Raw genomic sequence first — 17,325 nt, 5'->3', positions numbered from 1 at the left:
GGGAGGTCGTACATAGAAGATTGTGCACAGTTTTTGGTCTCCTTTTCTGAGGAAGGATGCTCTTGGTCTCGAGGGAGTAAGCAAGAGTTTACCAGGTTGATTCCGGGAATGTCAGGACTGACGTATGAGGAAATATTGACTAGGTTAGGATTGTTCTCACTGGAGTTCAGACAAGTCGGGGGTGGGAATCTCATAGAGACTTATAAAATTCCAACAGGACTAGACAAGGTAGATGCAGGGAGAATGTTCCTGGAGGTGGGTGTGCCTAGAACCAGGGGTCACGGGGTGGATCATTTAGGTCAAAGATGAGGTGATGTTTCTTCACCCAAAGAGTGGAGAGCTTGTGGAATTTTTTTACCACAGGGAGTAGAGGATGCAAAAATGCATTCAAGAGGTGGTTGATATAACACTTGGGGCAAATGGGATCAAAGGTTGTGGGGAGAAAGCAGGACTAGGCTATTGAGTTGGACAATTAGCCATGATCACGACGAATGGCACAGCAGGCTTGAAGGGCTGAATGGCCTGCTCTGCTCCTATCTTCTATGTTTCTACGTACAAGGGATGGATCTTAATGTGATCTTGACAACTGTTTCTTTTTAATCTCTTCTAGGTTTAAGGTTCAAACTACATTTTCTTTGAACACTGAAACCATTCTAAAAGTAACACAGAACTTCAAGCTGGGATTACAAAAGAAATATTCAATTTTCCAAAAACAAATCACATGATGGAATTATCTGCAGTCATAGAAATGATCTGAAATTGTTGGATACCCCAGAATGTGACACTAAATAGCTCAGCACAACAAAAGGATATCATCATTTACGAAAATATTAATGAAAACCAAATGGGGAATATAAATATAATTTGTTCTCAGTATGTAAAAGGAAGAAGTTGTTTTGGAAGGGTAATTATAATACGCGTTTATCAGTGTTCACAGATATGTACTTGAAGTTCGCAATCAACTTCATGCTGAAATGTTAAGCAGCTTAAAAATCCTGAGCAGAATTTTAATTAAAGACATAGTTTAGAAAAATAATAACCCTCCCACTGCCTCACCATCCCAACAACTTCCACCCATGCACTAACAAATTCATGTCATATCTGCACTCTTGTTGCAGAGGGTATTATCTTCAATTCCTTTACGCATTACTCTCTTGTAGCACACTCAGGCCACTCTGACAGTACAGAAGGCAACAGACTGTCAGAAGATGAATTATAGATTGGTACTGGGGGAGCACACGGGTTCAAACACACAGAAGCAAAAATGCTCTTTGATTTCCGATTGCATGCTGTCTCTAACAAGACACTTGTAATGAATTCAGCCCCTTGCCACTTTTCTACACCAATATTCCCAAGTCTCTTTTACACAAATACACACAGGACTTGAATAAGGCTTTGAAATGCAGAAGCTGTATATATTTGGAACATCAACCATTTTTTTCTCTTGGGAAATGCCACTAGGGAGAATACTGAACTGTGGATTCAGACACACAAGCAGGCCTTCACTTAACTGTGAAACATAATGATGCATTCCAGGAAAAAAAAAGAGATTTTGAGACCACACTATTGCTGCCTTCTCAGATGAACATTTAAAATTCGAGCAGAAGTAGAAGGTACATCACTTTAAACCTGTCTGCCATTCAATAAAATCAAGGCTGATCAGTTTGTGTTTCAAATTCTATATTTCCACTCACCCCTGTATTCCTTTACCTCATAGACATCCATCCAAAACTATCTTACTATTAACTGACTCCACCTCTACCAACTTCTGAGGTCCAAAGTCATACAACCTTCAGAGGAAAAAAAATTCTTATCCCGCTCAAAAGAGGCTGACTTCAAAGTTAAAAACGTGATCCCTAGTTCTGGACTTACCTGTAATGAGGTCAGAAGCTGAGTGGCCCTGGTGGACCCAAACTGAGCGTCACTACATGCTGCCTGTTATCACTACTGGGGGCACCTTTTATGATAGAGAGTAGACTGATGACGCTAAAACTGTCAATGCAGGATTTGTCCTGCTTTTTGTGTATAGGGCATACTTGGGCAATGTTCTACATTGTCGGGTAGTTGCCAGTGTTGAAACAACTTGGCGAGGGAAGCAGCAAGTTCTGGAGCACAAGTCTTCAGTACAATTGCCAGAATGTCATCAGGGCCCGTAGCTTATGCAGTATCCAGTGCCTCCAACCAGTTCTTGATATCACATGGAATGAATTGAATTGACTGCAGCATCTGTTCTGGAGGAGTCTAAGATCATTCATCCACTTGGCACTTCCAGCTGAAGATTGTTGCCAATGCTACAGCCTTATCTTTCGTATTGAGGTGCTGCGATCTCTCATTAAGGATGGGAATGTTTATGGAGTCTCCTCCTCCAATGAGTGGTTTAATTGTCCACCATCATTCACGACTGGACATGGCAGGACTGCGGAGCTAAGATCTGATCTGTTGGTCACAGAATCAATTATCTCTATCACTTGCTGCTTCTGCTGTTTGGCCCTACAAGTAATCCTATTTGGAAGCTTCAGCAGGTTAACACCTCAGTTTAAACAATGCCTGGTGCTGTTCCTGGCATATACACCTGACGTTGATCCTCTGGCTTAAATAGCAATGGTTGAGTGGGGAAAGATGCTGGGCCTTGAGGTTACAGATTGTACTGGAGTACAATTCTGCTGCTGTTGATGACCCACAGCGCCTCATGGATGCCCAGTCTTGAGTTGCTACACCAATACAAATTCTGTCCCATTTAGTACAGTGACACACAGTTTCAGGTAAACTAGTCTCAATGTGAAAGTAGGACTTCGTTTCCACAAGGACTGTGCAGTGGTCACTCTTACTGATACTTTCATGGACAGATGAACTTCCAGCCGGCAAATTGGTGAGCATAAGGTTAAGTATGTTTTTCTCTCTCACCACCTGCCACAGATCCAATCTCATAGCTGTGTCCTTTAGGACCCCACCAGGTTGATCAGTAATACTGCTGTTGAGCCACTGTTCATGGCATTGAAATCCCCCACCCAGAGTACATTTTGCACCATTGCCATCCTTAGTGCTCCCTCCAAGTGTTGTTCAACATGGAGGAATACTGATTCATCAGCTAAGGGAGGACAGTATGTGATAACCATGTTTGACCTGAAACCAGGAGACTTCATGAGCTCCAAAGTTAGCATTGAGGACTCCCAGGGTAACTCCCTCCCGATCATATACACTGTGTCACTAGCTCTGGTGGGTCGGTCCTCCCGGCTGGTCAGGACATATCCAGAGATGGTGAAGTTGAGTCTGGGACATTGATTGTACGGTATCATTCTATGAGTATGACAATGTCAGACTGTTATTCAACCAGTCTCTGAGACAGCTCTCCCAATCTTGGCTCTAGCCCCTAGATGGTACTAAGGAGGATTTTGCAGGGACGACACAGCTGTTTCTGTCATTGTCTTTTCTGGCGCTGAGAGTTTGTAGTGACTGTTACAATTGAGTTGGTTGCGAGGCCTTTCCAGAGGGCAGTTGAGTGTCATTGCTGTGGGTCTGGAGTCACATGTGGGCCATACCAGATGAGGATGAGAGATGTCCTTCCCTGAAAATCAACAATAGGGCAGCTGTCAGATTCCCTTACAATATTGCATTCATCAATGTCACCATGGCATTCAAGCATACGAGCTGAGGCCGTCTATTTAAGGAGCTGGAGAAAACTGGCTCCTTACTGAAGCCACTCAATGCAAGCTCTTCTTTCCATCTTAACATGAAGAATAACGTCAGCTGTGATAGGGTGAATTAAACCCTAGAAAATTTGCATTGGGTTTAAAAATGTGTTCTGGCATCAATGCTATTTGACATATTCTTTTCTCTTTGCAGCCATTTGCCTCCAGGCTATTTCTGCAGAGTGTCTATGTACCTGTCAGAATTGACAGAAAGCTGTTCAGCTATGCTTGTCAGAGGTCCGAGACAAGAGTACGGTATACAAAGTCCTGTTCGATATAGGTTTGCTTGCTGAGCTGCAAGGTTCATTTCCAGACATTTCATTACTCTACTAGGTAACATCTTCAGTGGGCCTCAGGTGAAGCAATGCCGAGAATTCCTGCTTTCTATTTATCTGTTTGGGTTTCTTTGGGTTGGTGATGTCATTTCCTGTGGTGATGTTATTTTCTATGGTGAAGTCACTTCCTGTTCCTTTTCCCAGGGGATGGTAGGTGGGGTCTAACTCAATGTGTTTGTTGATAGAGTTCCGGTTGGAATGCCATGCTTCTAGGAATTATTCAAGGTTCATTTTCAGACATTTCGTCACCATACTAGGTAATATTTCAGTGAGTCTCTGAATGAAGCACTGGTGGTGAAGCCCACTTTCTATTTATATGTTTGAGTTTCCTATGGTTGGCGACATCATTTCCTGTGGTGACATCATTTCCTATGATGTTATTTCCTATGATGGTAAGTAAGATCCAAGTCAATGTGTCTGTTGATAGAGATCTGGTTGGAATGCCATGCTTCCAGGAATTCTTGTGTGTGTCTCTGTTTGGCTTGTCCTAGGATGGATGTGTTGTCCCAGTCGAAGTGGTGTCCTTCCTCATCCGTATGTAAGGATACTACTGAGAGTGGGTCATGTCGTTAGACATGAGGTGCGTTAGACATGCACTGTTCACAGACTGAAATCCATCTGTTGAATTAGGCAACAAAATATTTTCAGAGATTTATAAGGATGTCATTGTTCATCTGTATTTTATCACATGGGCCAGTTTCCACCTTTCCCTTCAAGTCCCATTCCTTGTCCAGAAGCCATCACCTTTTTTGCTTAAATAAACCAAATAGCCAAATTATAAAACACAAAAACTGCTCACCTGGGATAAAGCCATAATAACCAAAATGGGAAACTATGTATAAATCGGACAAAGCTGGTAGGAGGCTAAAAATGAGGTGGAACCCTGTCTCCGCATGGAAGGCCTTGAAATGATGACTGGATGTTCTGTCAAATTCTGAAGACCCATGACTGGTAACATCGCCTCAATGACCTTCTACTCCCTCTCCTAATCAGCCCCAATCAGTGGAAAGCAGTAAGACCATAAGACCATAAGACATAGGAGTGGAAGTAAGGCCATTCGGCCCATCAAGTCCACTCCACCATTCAATCATGGCTGATGGGCATTTCAACTCCACTTACCAGCGTTCTCCCCGTAGCCCTTAATTCCTCGAGACAACAAGAATCTATCAATCTCTGCCTTGAAGACATTTAGCGTCCCAGCCTCCACTGCACTCCGTGGCAATGAATTCCACAGGCCCACCACTCTCTGGCTGAAGAAATGTCTCCGCATTTCTGTTCTGAATTTACCCCCTCTAATTCTAAGGCTGTGTCCATGGGTCCTAGTCTCCTCACCTAATGGAAACAATTTCCTAGCGTCCACCCTTTCCAAGCCATGTATTATCTTGTACGTCTCTATTAAGTGTCCCCTTAATCTTCTAAACTCCAATGATTACAATCCTAGGATCCTCAGCCATTCCTCATATGTTAGACCTACCATTCCAGGGATCATCCGTGTGAATCTCCGCTGGATGCGTTCCAGTGCCAGTATGTCCTTCCTGAGGTGTGGGGATCAAAACTGGACACAGTACTCTAAATGGGGCCTAACCAGAGCTTTATAAAGTCTCAGTAGCACATCTCTGCTTTTATATTCCAACCCTCTTGAGATAAGAGACAACATTGCATTCGCTTTCTTAATCACGGACTCAACCTGCATGTTTACCTTTACAGAATCCTCGACTAGCGCTCCCAGATCCCTTTGTACTTTGGCTTTACTAATTTTCTCACCATTTAGAAAGTAGTCTATGCTTTTATTCTTTTTGCCAAAGTGCAAGACCTCGCACTTGCTCATGTTAAATTCCATCAGCCATTTCCTGGACCACTTTCCCAAACTGTCTAGATCCTTCTGTAGCCTCCCCACTTCCTCAGTACTACCTGCCTGTCCACCTAACTTCGTATCATCTGCAAACTTCGCTAGAATGCCCCCATTCCCCTCATCCAAATCATTTATATATAATGCGAATAGCTGTGGCCCCAACACTGAACCCTGCGGGACACCGCTTGTCACTGGCTGCCATTCTGAAAAAGAACCTTTTATCCCAACTCTCTGCCTTCTGTTAGACAGCCAATCCTCAATCCATCCCAGCAGCTCACCTCGAACACCATGGGCCCTCACCTTGCTCAGCAGCCTCCCGTGTGGCACCTTATCAAAGGCCTTTTGAAAGTCTAGGTAGACCACATCCACTGGGTTTCCCTGGTCTAACCTACTTGTCACCTCTTCAAAAAATTCCAACAGGTTTGTCAGGCATGACCTCCCCTTACTAAGTCCACATTGACGTGTTCTAATCAGACTCTGCTCTTCCAAAAATTTAGAAACCTCATCCTTAATGATGGATTCTAGAATTTTACCAACAACCGAGGTTAAGCTGATTGGCCTATAATTTTCCATCTTTTGTCTTGATCCTTTCTTGAACAAGGGGGTTACAACAGCCATCTTCCAATCATCTGGGACCTTCCCTGACTCCAGTGACTCTTGAAAGATCTCAACCAATGCCTCCGCTATTTCCTCCGCCACCTCTCTCAGAACTCTAGGGTGTATCCCATCGGGGCCAGGAGATTTATCAATTTTAAGACTTTTTAACTTTTCTAGCACTTTCTCTTTCATAACGCCAACCATACTCAACTCAGTCCCGTGACTCCCTTTAATTTTTGGGATATTACTCATGTCTTCCACTGTGAAAACTGACGCAAAGTACTTTTAAGTTCTCCTGCTATTCCTTATCTCCCATCACTAGGCTTCCTGCATCAGTTTGAAGTGGCCCAATGTCTACTTTTGCCTATTGTTTGTTTCTTATGTACTGAAAGAAACTTTTACTATCATTTCTAATATTATTGGCTAGCCTACCTTCATATTTGATCCTCTCCTTTCTTATTACTCTCTTTGTTATCCTCTGTTTGTTTTTGTAACGTTCCCAATCTTCTGATTTCCCACTGTTCTTGGCCACTTTATAGGATCTCTCTTTTTCTTTAATACATTTCCTGACTTCCTTTGTCAGCCATGGTTGTCTAATCCCTCCCCGGATAATCTTTCTTTTCTTGGGGATGAACCTCTGTATAGTGTCCTCAATTATACCCACAAACTCCTGCCATTTTTGCTCTACTGTCTTTCCGGTTAGCCTCTGCTTCCAGTCTATTTTTGTCAGTTCCTCATGCCCTCATAATTACCTTTATTCAACTGTAACACCATTACATCTGATTTTGCCTTCTCTCTTTCAAACTCCAGACTGAACTCTACCATATTATGATCGCTACTTCCTAAGGGTTCCCTTACTTTAAGATCTTTTATAGAGTCTGGTTCGTTGCAAAGCACTAGATCCAGAATAGCCTGCTCCCTTGTGGGCTCCATGACAAGCTGTTAGAGCGACAAAGTTATTCCAGGGCACTGTAAAGGTCTATTTATCTAGATGAGACCGAATGATACCAAGTTGGTGGTAGAATAGGACTCCTCAGCTGGAGCTTGTCCACTCCCTCCATTTTTTTCCTTTTCTCTTTTGTGTTTGTTTTCCTTCTTTCTTTTTGGTGATGTCCTGAACTCCCAGTCTCAGCATGGACCCGGTGGTGGTGATCTCTTGGCTCAGCGTGATGTCCTCTCGGCCCATGATAGTATCCTTGCAGCCTGGTGTGGCAGTCTCTCAACCAGTCCTGGCGTCCTCTTGATGTGGCAATCTCTCAACAGCTTGGCATGATGGTCTCATGGCCCAGCATAACCTCAGCGTGGATATCCTTGAGATGATTCCAAAACAATCTCCCAGCCTCAAGTTAATGCCTGGCATATTCTCAAGACCTATTGTAGTCTAAAGGCTAGGTGCCTGAAAGGACTGTTATACTGAATGTTTTATTCCTCTATTTTTCTAATTTATTTCTATAATCTATAATTGCTGGACATTTTATTTCTTTATTTTTACTTTTTCCCTCAGAATTTGTACTTAAGAATCTATACCCAGGTACTTTGTACCAAAGATGGCGTCATAAGTGATGACCAGTAATCTCTTCACTGTATTCATTTGGGTACATGTGACAATAAAGCTAGATTAATATTGCCCTGCTCAATGATTTCCAGTGCCACATTTTTCTCCTTCCTAACAATGAGGAGAAGGTGAGGACTGCAGATGCTGGAGATCAGAGCTGAAAATGTGTTGCTGGAAAAGCGCAGCAGGTCAGGCAGCATCCAAGGAGCAGGAGAATCGACGTTTAGGGCATGAGCCCTTCTTCAGGAATCTTCCATTCCTGAAGAAGGGCTCATGCCCGAAACATCGATTCTCCTGCTCCTTGGATGCTGCCTGACCTGCTGCGCTTTTCCAGCAACACATTTTCAGCTCATTCCTAACAACACCAACAGAACTTAAAGGTGCACCAATTCTACCAATGTCATGAGCCTAGTTATCCTAACAGCCCAATCATGAATACTCCTGAGAGTGTCTCTCACTCTAGCAGAGCATCACATTTCAGAGCTGGGACATTACAACAGAACTTCCAATATTTTAGGTCATGTCAGAATTCAAATTAAGTCAATAAACATCAATAAACACATCAATTTAGATCCTATCTACCTTCCCTTGAGAACCTGATCAGATGTATCTGAGAACTCTGTGGGAAGGTAAATAAGTGATTGCTGGGCCTCTTGCTGAGATATTTGTATCATCAATAGTCACAGGTGAGGTGCCGGAAGACTGGAGGTTGGCAAACGTGGTGCCACTGTTTAAGAAGTGTGGTAAAGACAAGCCAGGGAACTATAGACCGGTGACCCTGACCATAGTGGCGGACAAGTTGTTGGAGGGAATCCTGAGGGACAGGATGTACATGTATTTGGAAAGGCAAGGACTGATTCGGGATAGTCAACATGGCTTTGTGTGTGGGAAATCATGTCTCACAAACTTGACTGAGTTTTTTGAAGAAGTAACGAAGAAGATTGATAAGGGCAGAGCGGTAAATGTGATGTATATGGACTTCAGTAAGGCATTTGACAAGGTTCCCCATGGGAGACTGATTAGCAAGGTTAGATCTCATGGAATAAAGGGAGAACTAGCCATTTGGATACAGAACTGGCTCAAAGGTAGAAGACAAAGGGTGGTGGTGGAGGGTTGTTTTTCAGACTGGAGGCCTGTGACCAGTGGAGTGCCACAGTGCTGGGCCCTCTACTTTTTGTCATTTACATAAATGATTTGGATGCGGGCATAAGAGGTACAGTTAGTAAGTTTGCAGATGACACCAAAATTGGAGGTGTAGTGGACAGCAAAGAGGGTTACCTCAGATTACAACAGGATCTGGACCAGATGGGCCAATGGGCTGAGAAATGGCATATGGGGTTTAATTCAGATAAATGCGAGTTGCTGCATTTTGGGAAAGCAAATTTTAGCAGGACTTATACACTTAATGTAAGGTCCTAGGGAGTGTTGCTGAACAAAGAGACCTTGGAGTGCAGGTTCATAGCTCCTTGAAAGTGGAGTTGCAGGTAGATAGGATAGTGAAGAAGGCACTTGGTATGCTTTCCTTTATTGGTCAGAGTATTGAGTACACGAGGTGTTGTTGCAGCTGTACAGGACATTGGTTTGGCCTCTGTTGGAATATTGTGTGCAATTCTGGTCTCCTTCCTATCGGAAAGATGTTGTGAAACTTGAAAGGGTTCAGAAAAGATTTACAAAGATGTTGCCAGGGTTGGAGAATTTGAGCTATAGGGAGAGCTGAACAGACTGGGGCTGTTTTCCCTGGAGCATCGGAGGCTGAGGGGTGACCTTATAGAGGTTTACAAAATTATGAGGGGCATGGATAGGATAACTAGACAAAGTCTTTTCCCTGGGATTGGAGAGTCCAGAGCTAGAGGGCATAGGTTTAGGATGAGAGGGAAAGATACAAAAGAGACCTAAGGGGCAACGTTTTCATGCAGAGGGTGGTTCGTTTATGGAATGAGCTGCCAGAGGATGTGGAGGAGGCTGGTACAATTACAACATTTAAGAGGCATTTGGATGGGTATATGAATAGGAAGGGTTTAGAGGGTTATGGGCGGCTGCTGGCAGGTGGAACTAGATTGGGTTGGGATATCTGGTTGGCGTGGACAGGTTGGACCGAAGGGTCTGTTTCCATGTTTCCATGCTGTACTTCTCTATGACTCTAAAAAGAACTGGAAATGACATCAGCCCCCTTAAGAAACCAAGACCCATAAACAGAGAGGCGGGACATACCACCAGCGTTTACCGGAGACTCTCACTGATGTTACCTAGTCATGGTGACAAAACGTCTGAAAACAAACCTTCCAGCTCAGTGAGCTAACGTATATACTCATCTTAAATCATCAATCGGATGAAGAACCGAAAGTAATTGTAAAACTATACTTCCACCCTAAATCTGTATCTTCAGGGAGGGAGCAGAAGCGAAAAAAAACTTAACAAAAATAAATGAACACTTGTCACTGAGTACAATTATACACTGATTTTGAAATCAAAAATTCCATGTAGCCAGGTCCATCAACTTTTTAAAATCTCACAATTTTACACCTTGGGTACCTTATTCTCCTTTGACGTCTTTGGGGGGCTAATGCATTTTGCTTCTTCTGGATTCTCCTTTGCAGTGCTGTTAGGCTCTTCATTTACACTCTAGACAAAGGAGAAAGAGAGTGAAGTTTCAAGTTTGGAAGAACTCTGCCCAACTATTCAAGAATGTACAGAAGTTTTTCACTTACTGTCCTACACTAACATTAAAGGTTGAAGACAATGGCAGTGACTAGGAAGGAGAAGACTGAGAAGTTGGGATTGCACTCCTTCGAGCAATGGGTGTCAAGAGATTTACTAGTGTTCAATGTCATCAGGGTTTGATAGAGTAAGCAACAACAGGGTATACAAGGAGAAACCATTTGCAATGATAGTGAAATGGTAACCAGAGGACACAGATTAAGGTGAAGGAACTGGGTGAACAGAAGGTGGGGATTTTCAATTTAAAAGTAACTGGTTGCTATGATCTGGAAGGCATTGCCTAAAAGCCTAATGGAAGCACTTTGAAAGTAACTTTCAAGAGGGAGTTGGATAATTACTTCAAAAGGAATCTTTGCAGGGCTACTTGTAAAGAGTGGGAACAAATTGGATAGCTCTATCAAAGAGCTGGCGCTGCATAATGGGCCAAATGGCCTCATTCTGTGCTGTATGATCCTATGATGTTTACTGCTGTGTAAACATTGTACAGCCCGCTCACAGCTTGCAGTGAAATATTGTGTACTCTGCCAGTATCTCTCGGAACAGCTTAAAATATTCAGGGCTACACAGCAGCTGTGGCTTGTACTTGCAAACACAAGTACGTTAACAGGCTGAGATTGAACATCACAAACTCAAAGGTACTCACGCAGACAATAAATAACACGGATGCTGAACAAAGAAACCATCTTCTGGGCCCAACCACTTTTGCTGGTATTTATCATTCACACGAGAGGTAATCGTAAACCCATATACTCTGTACCCTGTATTCCCCTTTTCCACCAACCACATATCAAAATCATTCTTAAAATGCAACTGTATTATCCAAGATGGAAGGCATTCATTTACTTAAGGGCAAGGTGACATTGAAAGAACAAAGCACACTAAATTTCCTCCAGCTCTAGGTTAATTGCAAAGTTGTTATAATTGATTGCAACTCAAAAGACTGATATCTCCTAGTGACCATTAAGTACTGAACTCAAAACAGAAATTGCTAAAGCAACTCAACAGGTCTGGCTGCATCTGCAGAGAGGACGCAGAATTAATGCTTGAAATCCAATGGCTCTTTCTCTCCACTAGTTAAAAATTTAAAAGGGACCTAAAGGGCAAGTTTTTCATGCAGGGTGGTTTATGTATGGAATGAGCTGCCGGTCTTGGTGGTGGAGGCTGGTACATTTACAACATTTAAAAGGCATCTGAATGGGTGCGTGAATACAAAGGTTTAGAGGGATATGGGCCAAATGCAGGCAAATGGAACGAGATTAATTGAGGGTATCTGGTCGAGCTAGAACAAAGAAGGGTCTGTTTCCGTGCTGTGCATCTCTAAGACGTTGTGAGACCTGCTGAGTTGGTCCAGCAATTTCTGTTTGTGTTTCAGGTTTCCAGAATTTCTTTGTTTCACTGTTGTGTTACATTGTTACCGAACTGTTCTGCCGTGGTGAGATCCCCTAGAGAATCTAGGAGAAAGTGGCAGAACTCATGTTTCAGGCATAATTCCTGATGAAGGGCTTCTGCACGAAACGTTGATTCTCCTGCATATCAGATGCTGCCTGACCTGCTGTGGTTTTCCAGCACCACACTCTCGCCCCTCGAAAACTTGCTTAGAATGAATTGCATTGATGTTGGGATGCGGGAATTTTGTGCATAGGACTGTCAAATATTATTGAAGAAGGGTTACACCCGAAACATTGACTTCTCTACCTCCTGATGCTGCCTGGCTTGTTGTGTTCTTCCAGCCTCCTGCTTGTCTACCTTAGATTCCAGCAGGGTTTTGTTTTGTCTCTAAATACCACCCAAGTTGATTTTGGGGAGGATGTGAGAGAGTGCACATAAGCATGCTACATGAATGAAGTGTTGGGGTTGGGGACTCTCTGACCTGGTCGAGCTGCCCCAGTGAATGCAGGATGAGTTGCCTCGGCTCCAGGTGAAGGGGCTGGCCGATTGCCTGGTAGGGTTTCCAGGAAACCGAGCGGTAACCCTGCCGGCTCAGCTGATCCTGCCTCCTGCTGTAGTTCTCATGGAAAACCTGCTGCCGGCTGGGCTCGCTGGGGCTGTAGACGGTCAGGCTCCGGGCTTTCACCTTCAGGCCTTTGGTCGGAGGGAAGGGCAAAGCTTTGATCATCACAAAACTCCGCGGCTCCAGGACTTTGCTGTTGGTGGGCATGACTGGGAGAGAGAGAGAGGAAAAAACAAACATTTAAAAAGTTGTTAAAAGTTTGCATTTTCCAATTTTAAATCTTTAAAAGGCTCCTAACCTACTTCAGCTCTGAGTGAAGTAATTAAATAACGCTTCTCCAAAACTTTCTCTCCCCACATTTGTGTTTCATCCAACTTATTTTTCTTGTTTTTTTTGTCTCCCTGGGTTACAACTTCGGCCGGCGTTTTCTACTTTGAAAACGGGGGTGTAATTTTCTCGACGTCCACTTCACTCCACCAAAGATGACCCTTATGTCTGTATTTGTTCGAAATCTCGTCAAAATTTTGAACTTCAAATCTGCAGGAAATAGTTGTTCCACTGTTCTTATTAATTAATCCATTTTCAAATATGTTTCACTGGACTGCCACCCCCCTCCCCGAACTGTGGTCTGGTATCCTTGGATGATACAGGCTTGAGTTCACTTTGGTTGGAGGGAAGGGAACAACTCAGAAATAAACTTAATGTCAAAGTAGGTCTAGGACCTTTCATCAGAATAATGGAATGTTGAAAGAAGACGGGGGGAAAGGGAGGCATTCAAGAGGGTATTGCATGATCATTTGGATTGAAATGATTGCAAAGGTATGAGTTAAAACAAATAAGGAAGTAGGTAATAATGCTCATTTGCAGACATAATGGACTGAGTCAACTCCTGCAATGTAACACTTCTGTGATTCTGTGTTTGGTGGTTCCATTGCATGGGAGGTAATGGAAATGACAAAGAATGATCTGTTGAAGAAAATGGCTGTGGGGTGGAAGGCAAGGGTTCTGGAAGGGAAGGGAATGGATAACAGCAGAATTGCAAGAAATATAGTCAACTCTTAGTCACATTACTTTCTGCCTGCTTCCTGAAAGGACTCTATTCAATTCTCTTTTCTGATGATGCCATTTTGTGCATCAATACTTTCAATTTATGTGTTGCCTTCAGTAAGGACTTTTATTGACCATGGGTGATGTGTTTACATATTTTCATTTACTTAGATTAAAACGTAAATTAACACGTATTATAAAAAGAAGCATAATTATATCAACCCACCCACAGCACCGAGACTATTGTCATAGCCTTAATTCAAAGCATGAATTGGTAAATGCATGTTTAAACATCATTTAGCTCGTACAGTCACCTCTCACAGCATTCAACGATTGATCAAATGGTTTTTAGATGTTTGCCAATACTCTACCCAAAATCCTGTCATCTAGACTTGTCTAGTTTGATGCTGAGTCTACCTCATATTATCGTCAAGTTTAAAATAATTTTGAGATGTAGATTTTTCATTTCATTTACAACTTATAAATATAAGAGCCACTTATAAACCTAATAAAACTTTCAGAAGGAACTGTAGAATATGGAATGCAGAACAGTTGACATATGAATTAGGAGCAGAAATAGACCAGTTTCATGAGCTTGCTCTGCCTTTCAATAAGATTAAGGCCGATGTATTTGAATTTTGAATTCCACATTCTCATCTACATTGATAACTATTAATTCCATTGCCTAACAAAAATCTATCTACCTCTGCCTTAAAAATATTTAATGACCCACTTCCACTGTCTTCTGAGGCACAGTTCCGATGTTACACTAACCACTGTGAAAAACAAAACCTCCTCATCTCTGTCCTATCAGAAGATGCCTAACTTAACAACAGTGCTCCCTAATTCTGGAGTCACCCGCAAAAGGAAACATCATTTCCATATTCACCTTGTCAAGAACATTCTGGATCCTATGTATTTCAATCAAGCCATCCCTCACTCTTCTAAACTACAACAGAAACTAGACCAGTTTGTTCTAAATTTCCTTGCAGGTATCAGTTGGTAGACCTGTGTACCAATGCGAATGTATCCTTCTTTAAGTACCAAAACTGCAGACCGTATTTGAGAAATGGTTTCACCAATGCCTTAATACCAAAAGACATAGGAGTGGAAGTAAGGCCATTCAGCCCATCAAGTCCACTCCGCCATTTAATCATGGCTGATGGGCATTTCAACTCCACTTACCGCACTCTCCATGTAGCCCTTAATTCCTTGCAAGATCAAGAATTTATCAATCTCTGCCTTGAAGACATTTAACGTCCCGGCCTCCACTGCCCTTCATGGCAATGAATTCCACAGGCCCACCACTCTCAGGCTGAAGAAATGCCTCCTCATTTCCATTCTAAATTGACCCCCTCTCATTCTAAGGCTGTGCTCATGTGCCCTAGTGTCCCCAACTAACGGAAACAACTTCCCAGCATCCATCCTTTCTAAGCCATGCATTATCTTCTAAGTTTCTATTAGATCTCCCCTCAACCTTCTAAACTCTAATGAATACAATCTCAGGATCCTCAGCCGTTCATTATGTATTAGGCCTACCATTCCAGGGATCATCTGTGTGAATCTCTGCTGGACATACTCCAGTGCCAGTATGTCTTTCCTGAGGTGCGGGGTCCAGAATTGAACACAATATTCTAAATGGGGCCTCACCAGAGCTTTATAATGTCTCAGAAGCACATCGCTGCTTTTATATTCCAACCCTCTTGAGATAAATGACAACATTACATTTGCTTTCTTAATCACGGACTCAACCTGCAAGTTACAATAACTTTTACATTCAATTTCTGTCATAACCAAACATAACATTCTATCAGTCTTAATTACTTGCTGTACGAGCTTACTAACTTTGACGCACCTAGATCCGTCCGCAGCTCAGAATTCTGCACTCATTCTCCATCTGGGGAAGTGGGGGGGGGGGGGGGGGGGGGGGGCGGGGAGGTGGTTGATACTCTGTTTTCTAATCCTTCTTGTTAAAATGAATAGTTTCACATTTTCCCACAACATACTCCAACTGCCAGAGCTTTGTCCACACACTCAAACCTACCTATATCTATCTATGTCTGCAACATTCTTATGTCCTGTTCACAACATATCTTCTTACCTAACTTTGTGACATCTTTAAAATTAGCTACCATGTCTATTCTCCACTTATCTAAGTCATTGATACAAATTGTAAAATGTGGAGATCTCAATTCATACCCCTGCTGGTCTCCTCTTATCAAATCCTGACAATCAGAAAAGTCCAATTGCTGCATAATTTCTGTTTTCTCTCAGCCACCCAACCTTCTATTCATTTTACACCCCTCCCATCACCCCCCCCCCCCCCCCCCCCCCCCCCCCCCGGCCCCCAAACTATCCACTTCTAATTTGCACAATATGTGGCACCTTGTAAAATGCCATTTGGAAATCCAAGTACAGTATGTCAATATTATCACTTTATGTTACTCCATCAAAAAACTTCGGTAAATTGGCCAAGCATGATTTTTCTTTTACAAAACCACACCAACTTTTCCAAATTATCTTGAATTTGGCCAGTTGTAATATCTTTACTGGTCAATTCTATCAACCTTCCTCAGGGCAGACATCAAACTAACTTGCTTAAATTTTCCTGCTGTCTTTCTCCATTCCTTCATGAACAGAAGAGTTATATTAGTTGCTTTCCAATTTGATGGAAATTTCCAGAATCTAATGAATTTTGGAAAATTAACCAGCAACTCATTCACCAACTCATTAGACCATTTTAACTAATTAGACTCTTTTAAGACCATAGAATGAAGTCCATCAGGACCTAGGGATTTGTCAACTTGCTTAGTATGACTTACCTAACGATTGGAATTTCACTAAGTTCCACTCCTCCTTCCCTTCCCAATGTACAGCTATTATTGGCATGTTTTTGTATCCTCTATAAGATGTTTGTTTATTTCATCCACTCTTTCCTTATTATCTGCTGTTAGCCCCCCATTCTCATTCTCTGGAGACTTTATATACATTTTACATATTTTTAGATAACTGTAGAAATTCTTGCAACCCATATTTACTTTTCTAGCTGCTTTGCTCTCTTTCTATGAGCAGATTAAAGTTGCAGACAATGTTTGAGATGTGGTCTCACCAATGCCTCGTGTAACTGAAGCATAGCACACTTACTTAGCTAAATTGCTCCCATAAAAATGAATAGCTCCCCATTAGCCTTATAGATTATATGCAGTACCTGCATCACAAAGTTTTGTGACACATGCACTAGAATACTAAGATCCTGCTTCCCCTCGGAATTTTGCAGACGCTTCCCATTCTAGTGATATTCTCCTCTTTCACTCTTCCCACCAAAGTGGACAACTTTACATTCTAATCCATGTGTCAGACCTTTGCTCATCACTCAGCCTAACTATGATGACTCCTTATTTCTTCTTCACAAAATGCTTTCCTATCCATTTGAAGATACTTAAGTTTTTTTCAGATATAACTAGTAGAATACTCCACCCTCTCCTCCCTGACCTATCACCTTCATCTCCTTCCCCACTCACCCATTGTACTCTATGCTACTCTCTCCCCACCCCACCCTCCTCTAGCTTATCTCTCCATGC

The 17,325-nt window shown here is 42.5% G+C and overlaps 1 protein-coding gene across 1 annotated transcript in view; it reads right to left on the bottom strand.

The window, feature by feature from the left end:
• LOC132827376 (coiled-coil domain-containing protein 60-like) overlaps window positions 1-12,904 on the bottom strand; it is an 84,729-nt gene extending 71,825 nt beyond the window's left edge. The window contains exons 1-2 of the mRNA XM_060844036.1: window positions 12,617-12,904; window positions 10,561-10,650 (exon numbers count right to left, since the gene is read on the bottom strand). Of these exons, the coding sequence (XP_060700019.1) occupies window positions 10,561-10,650; window positions 12,617-12,904 (378 nt within the window). The remainder of the gene's footprint in view (window positions 1-10,560; window positions 10,651-12,616) is intronic.
• Between the last annotated feature and the right edge of the window lie 4,421 nt (window positions 12,905-17,325).

The sequence above is a fragment of the Hemiscyllium ocellatum genome, chromosome 24 (assembly GCF_020745735.1).
Source record: "Hemiscyllium ocellatum isolate sHemOce1 chromosome 24, sHemOce1.pat.X.cur, whole genome shotgun sequence".
In the NCBI taxonomy this organism is placed as follows: Eukaryota; Metazoa; Chordata; class Chondrichthyes; order Orectolobiformes; family Hemiscylliidae; genus Hemiscyllium; species Hemiscyllium ocellatum.
The sequence above is the reverse complement of the archived record's forward strand: the minus strand, read 5'-3'. Positions and strand labels throughout refer to the sequence as shown.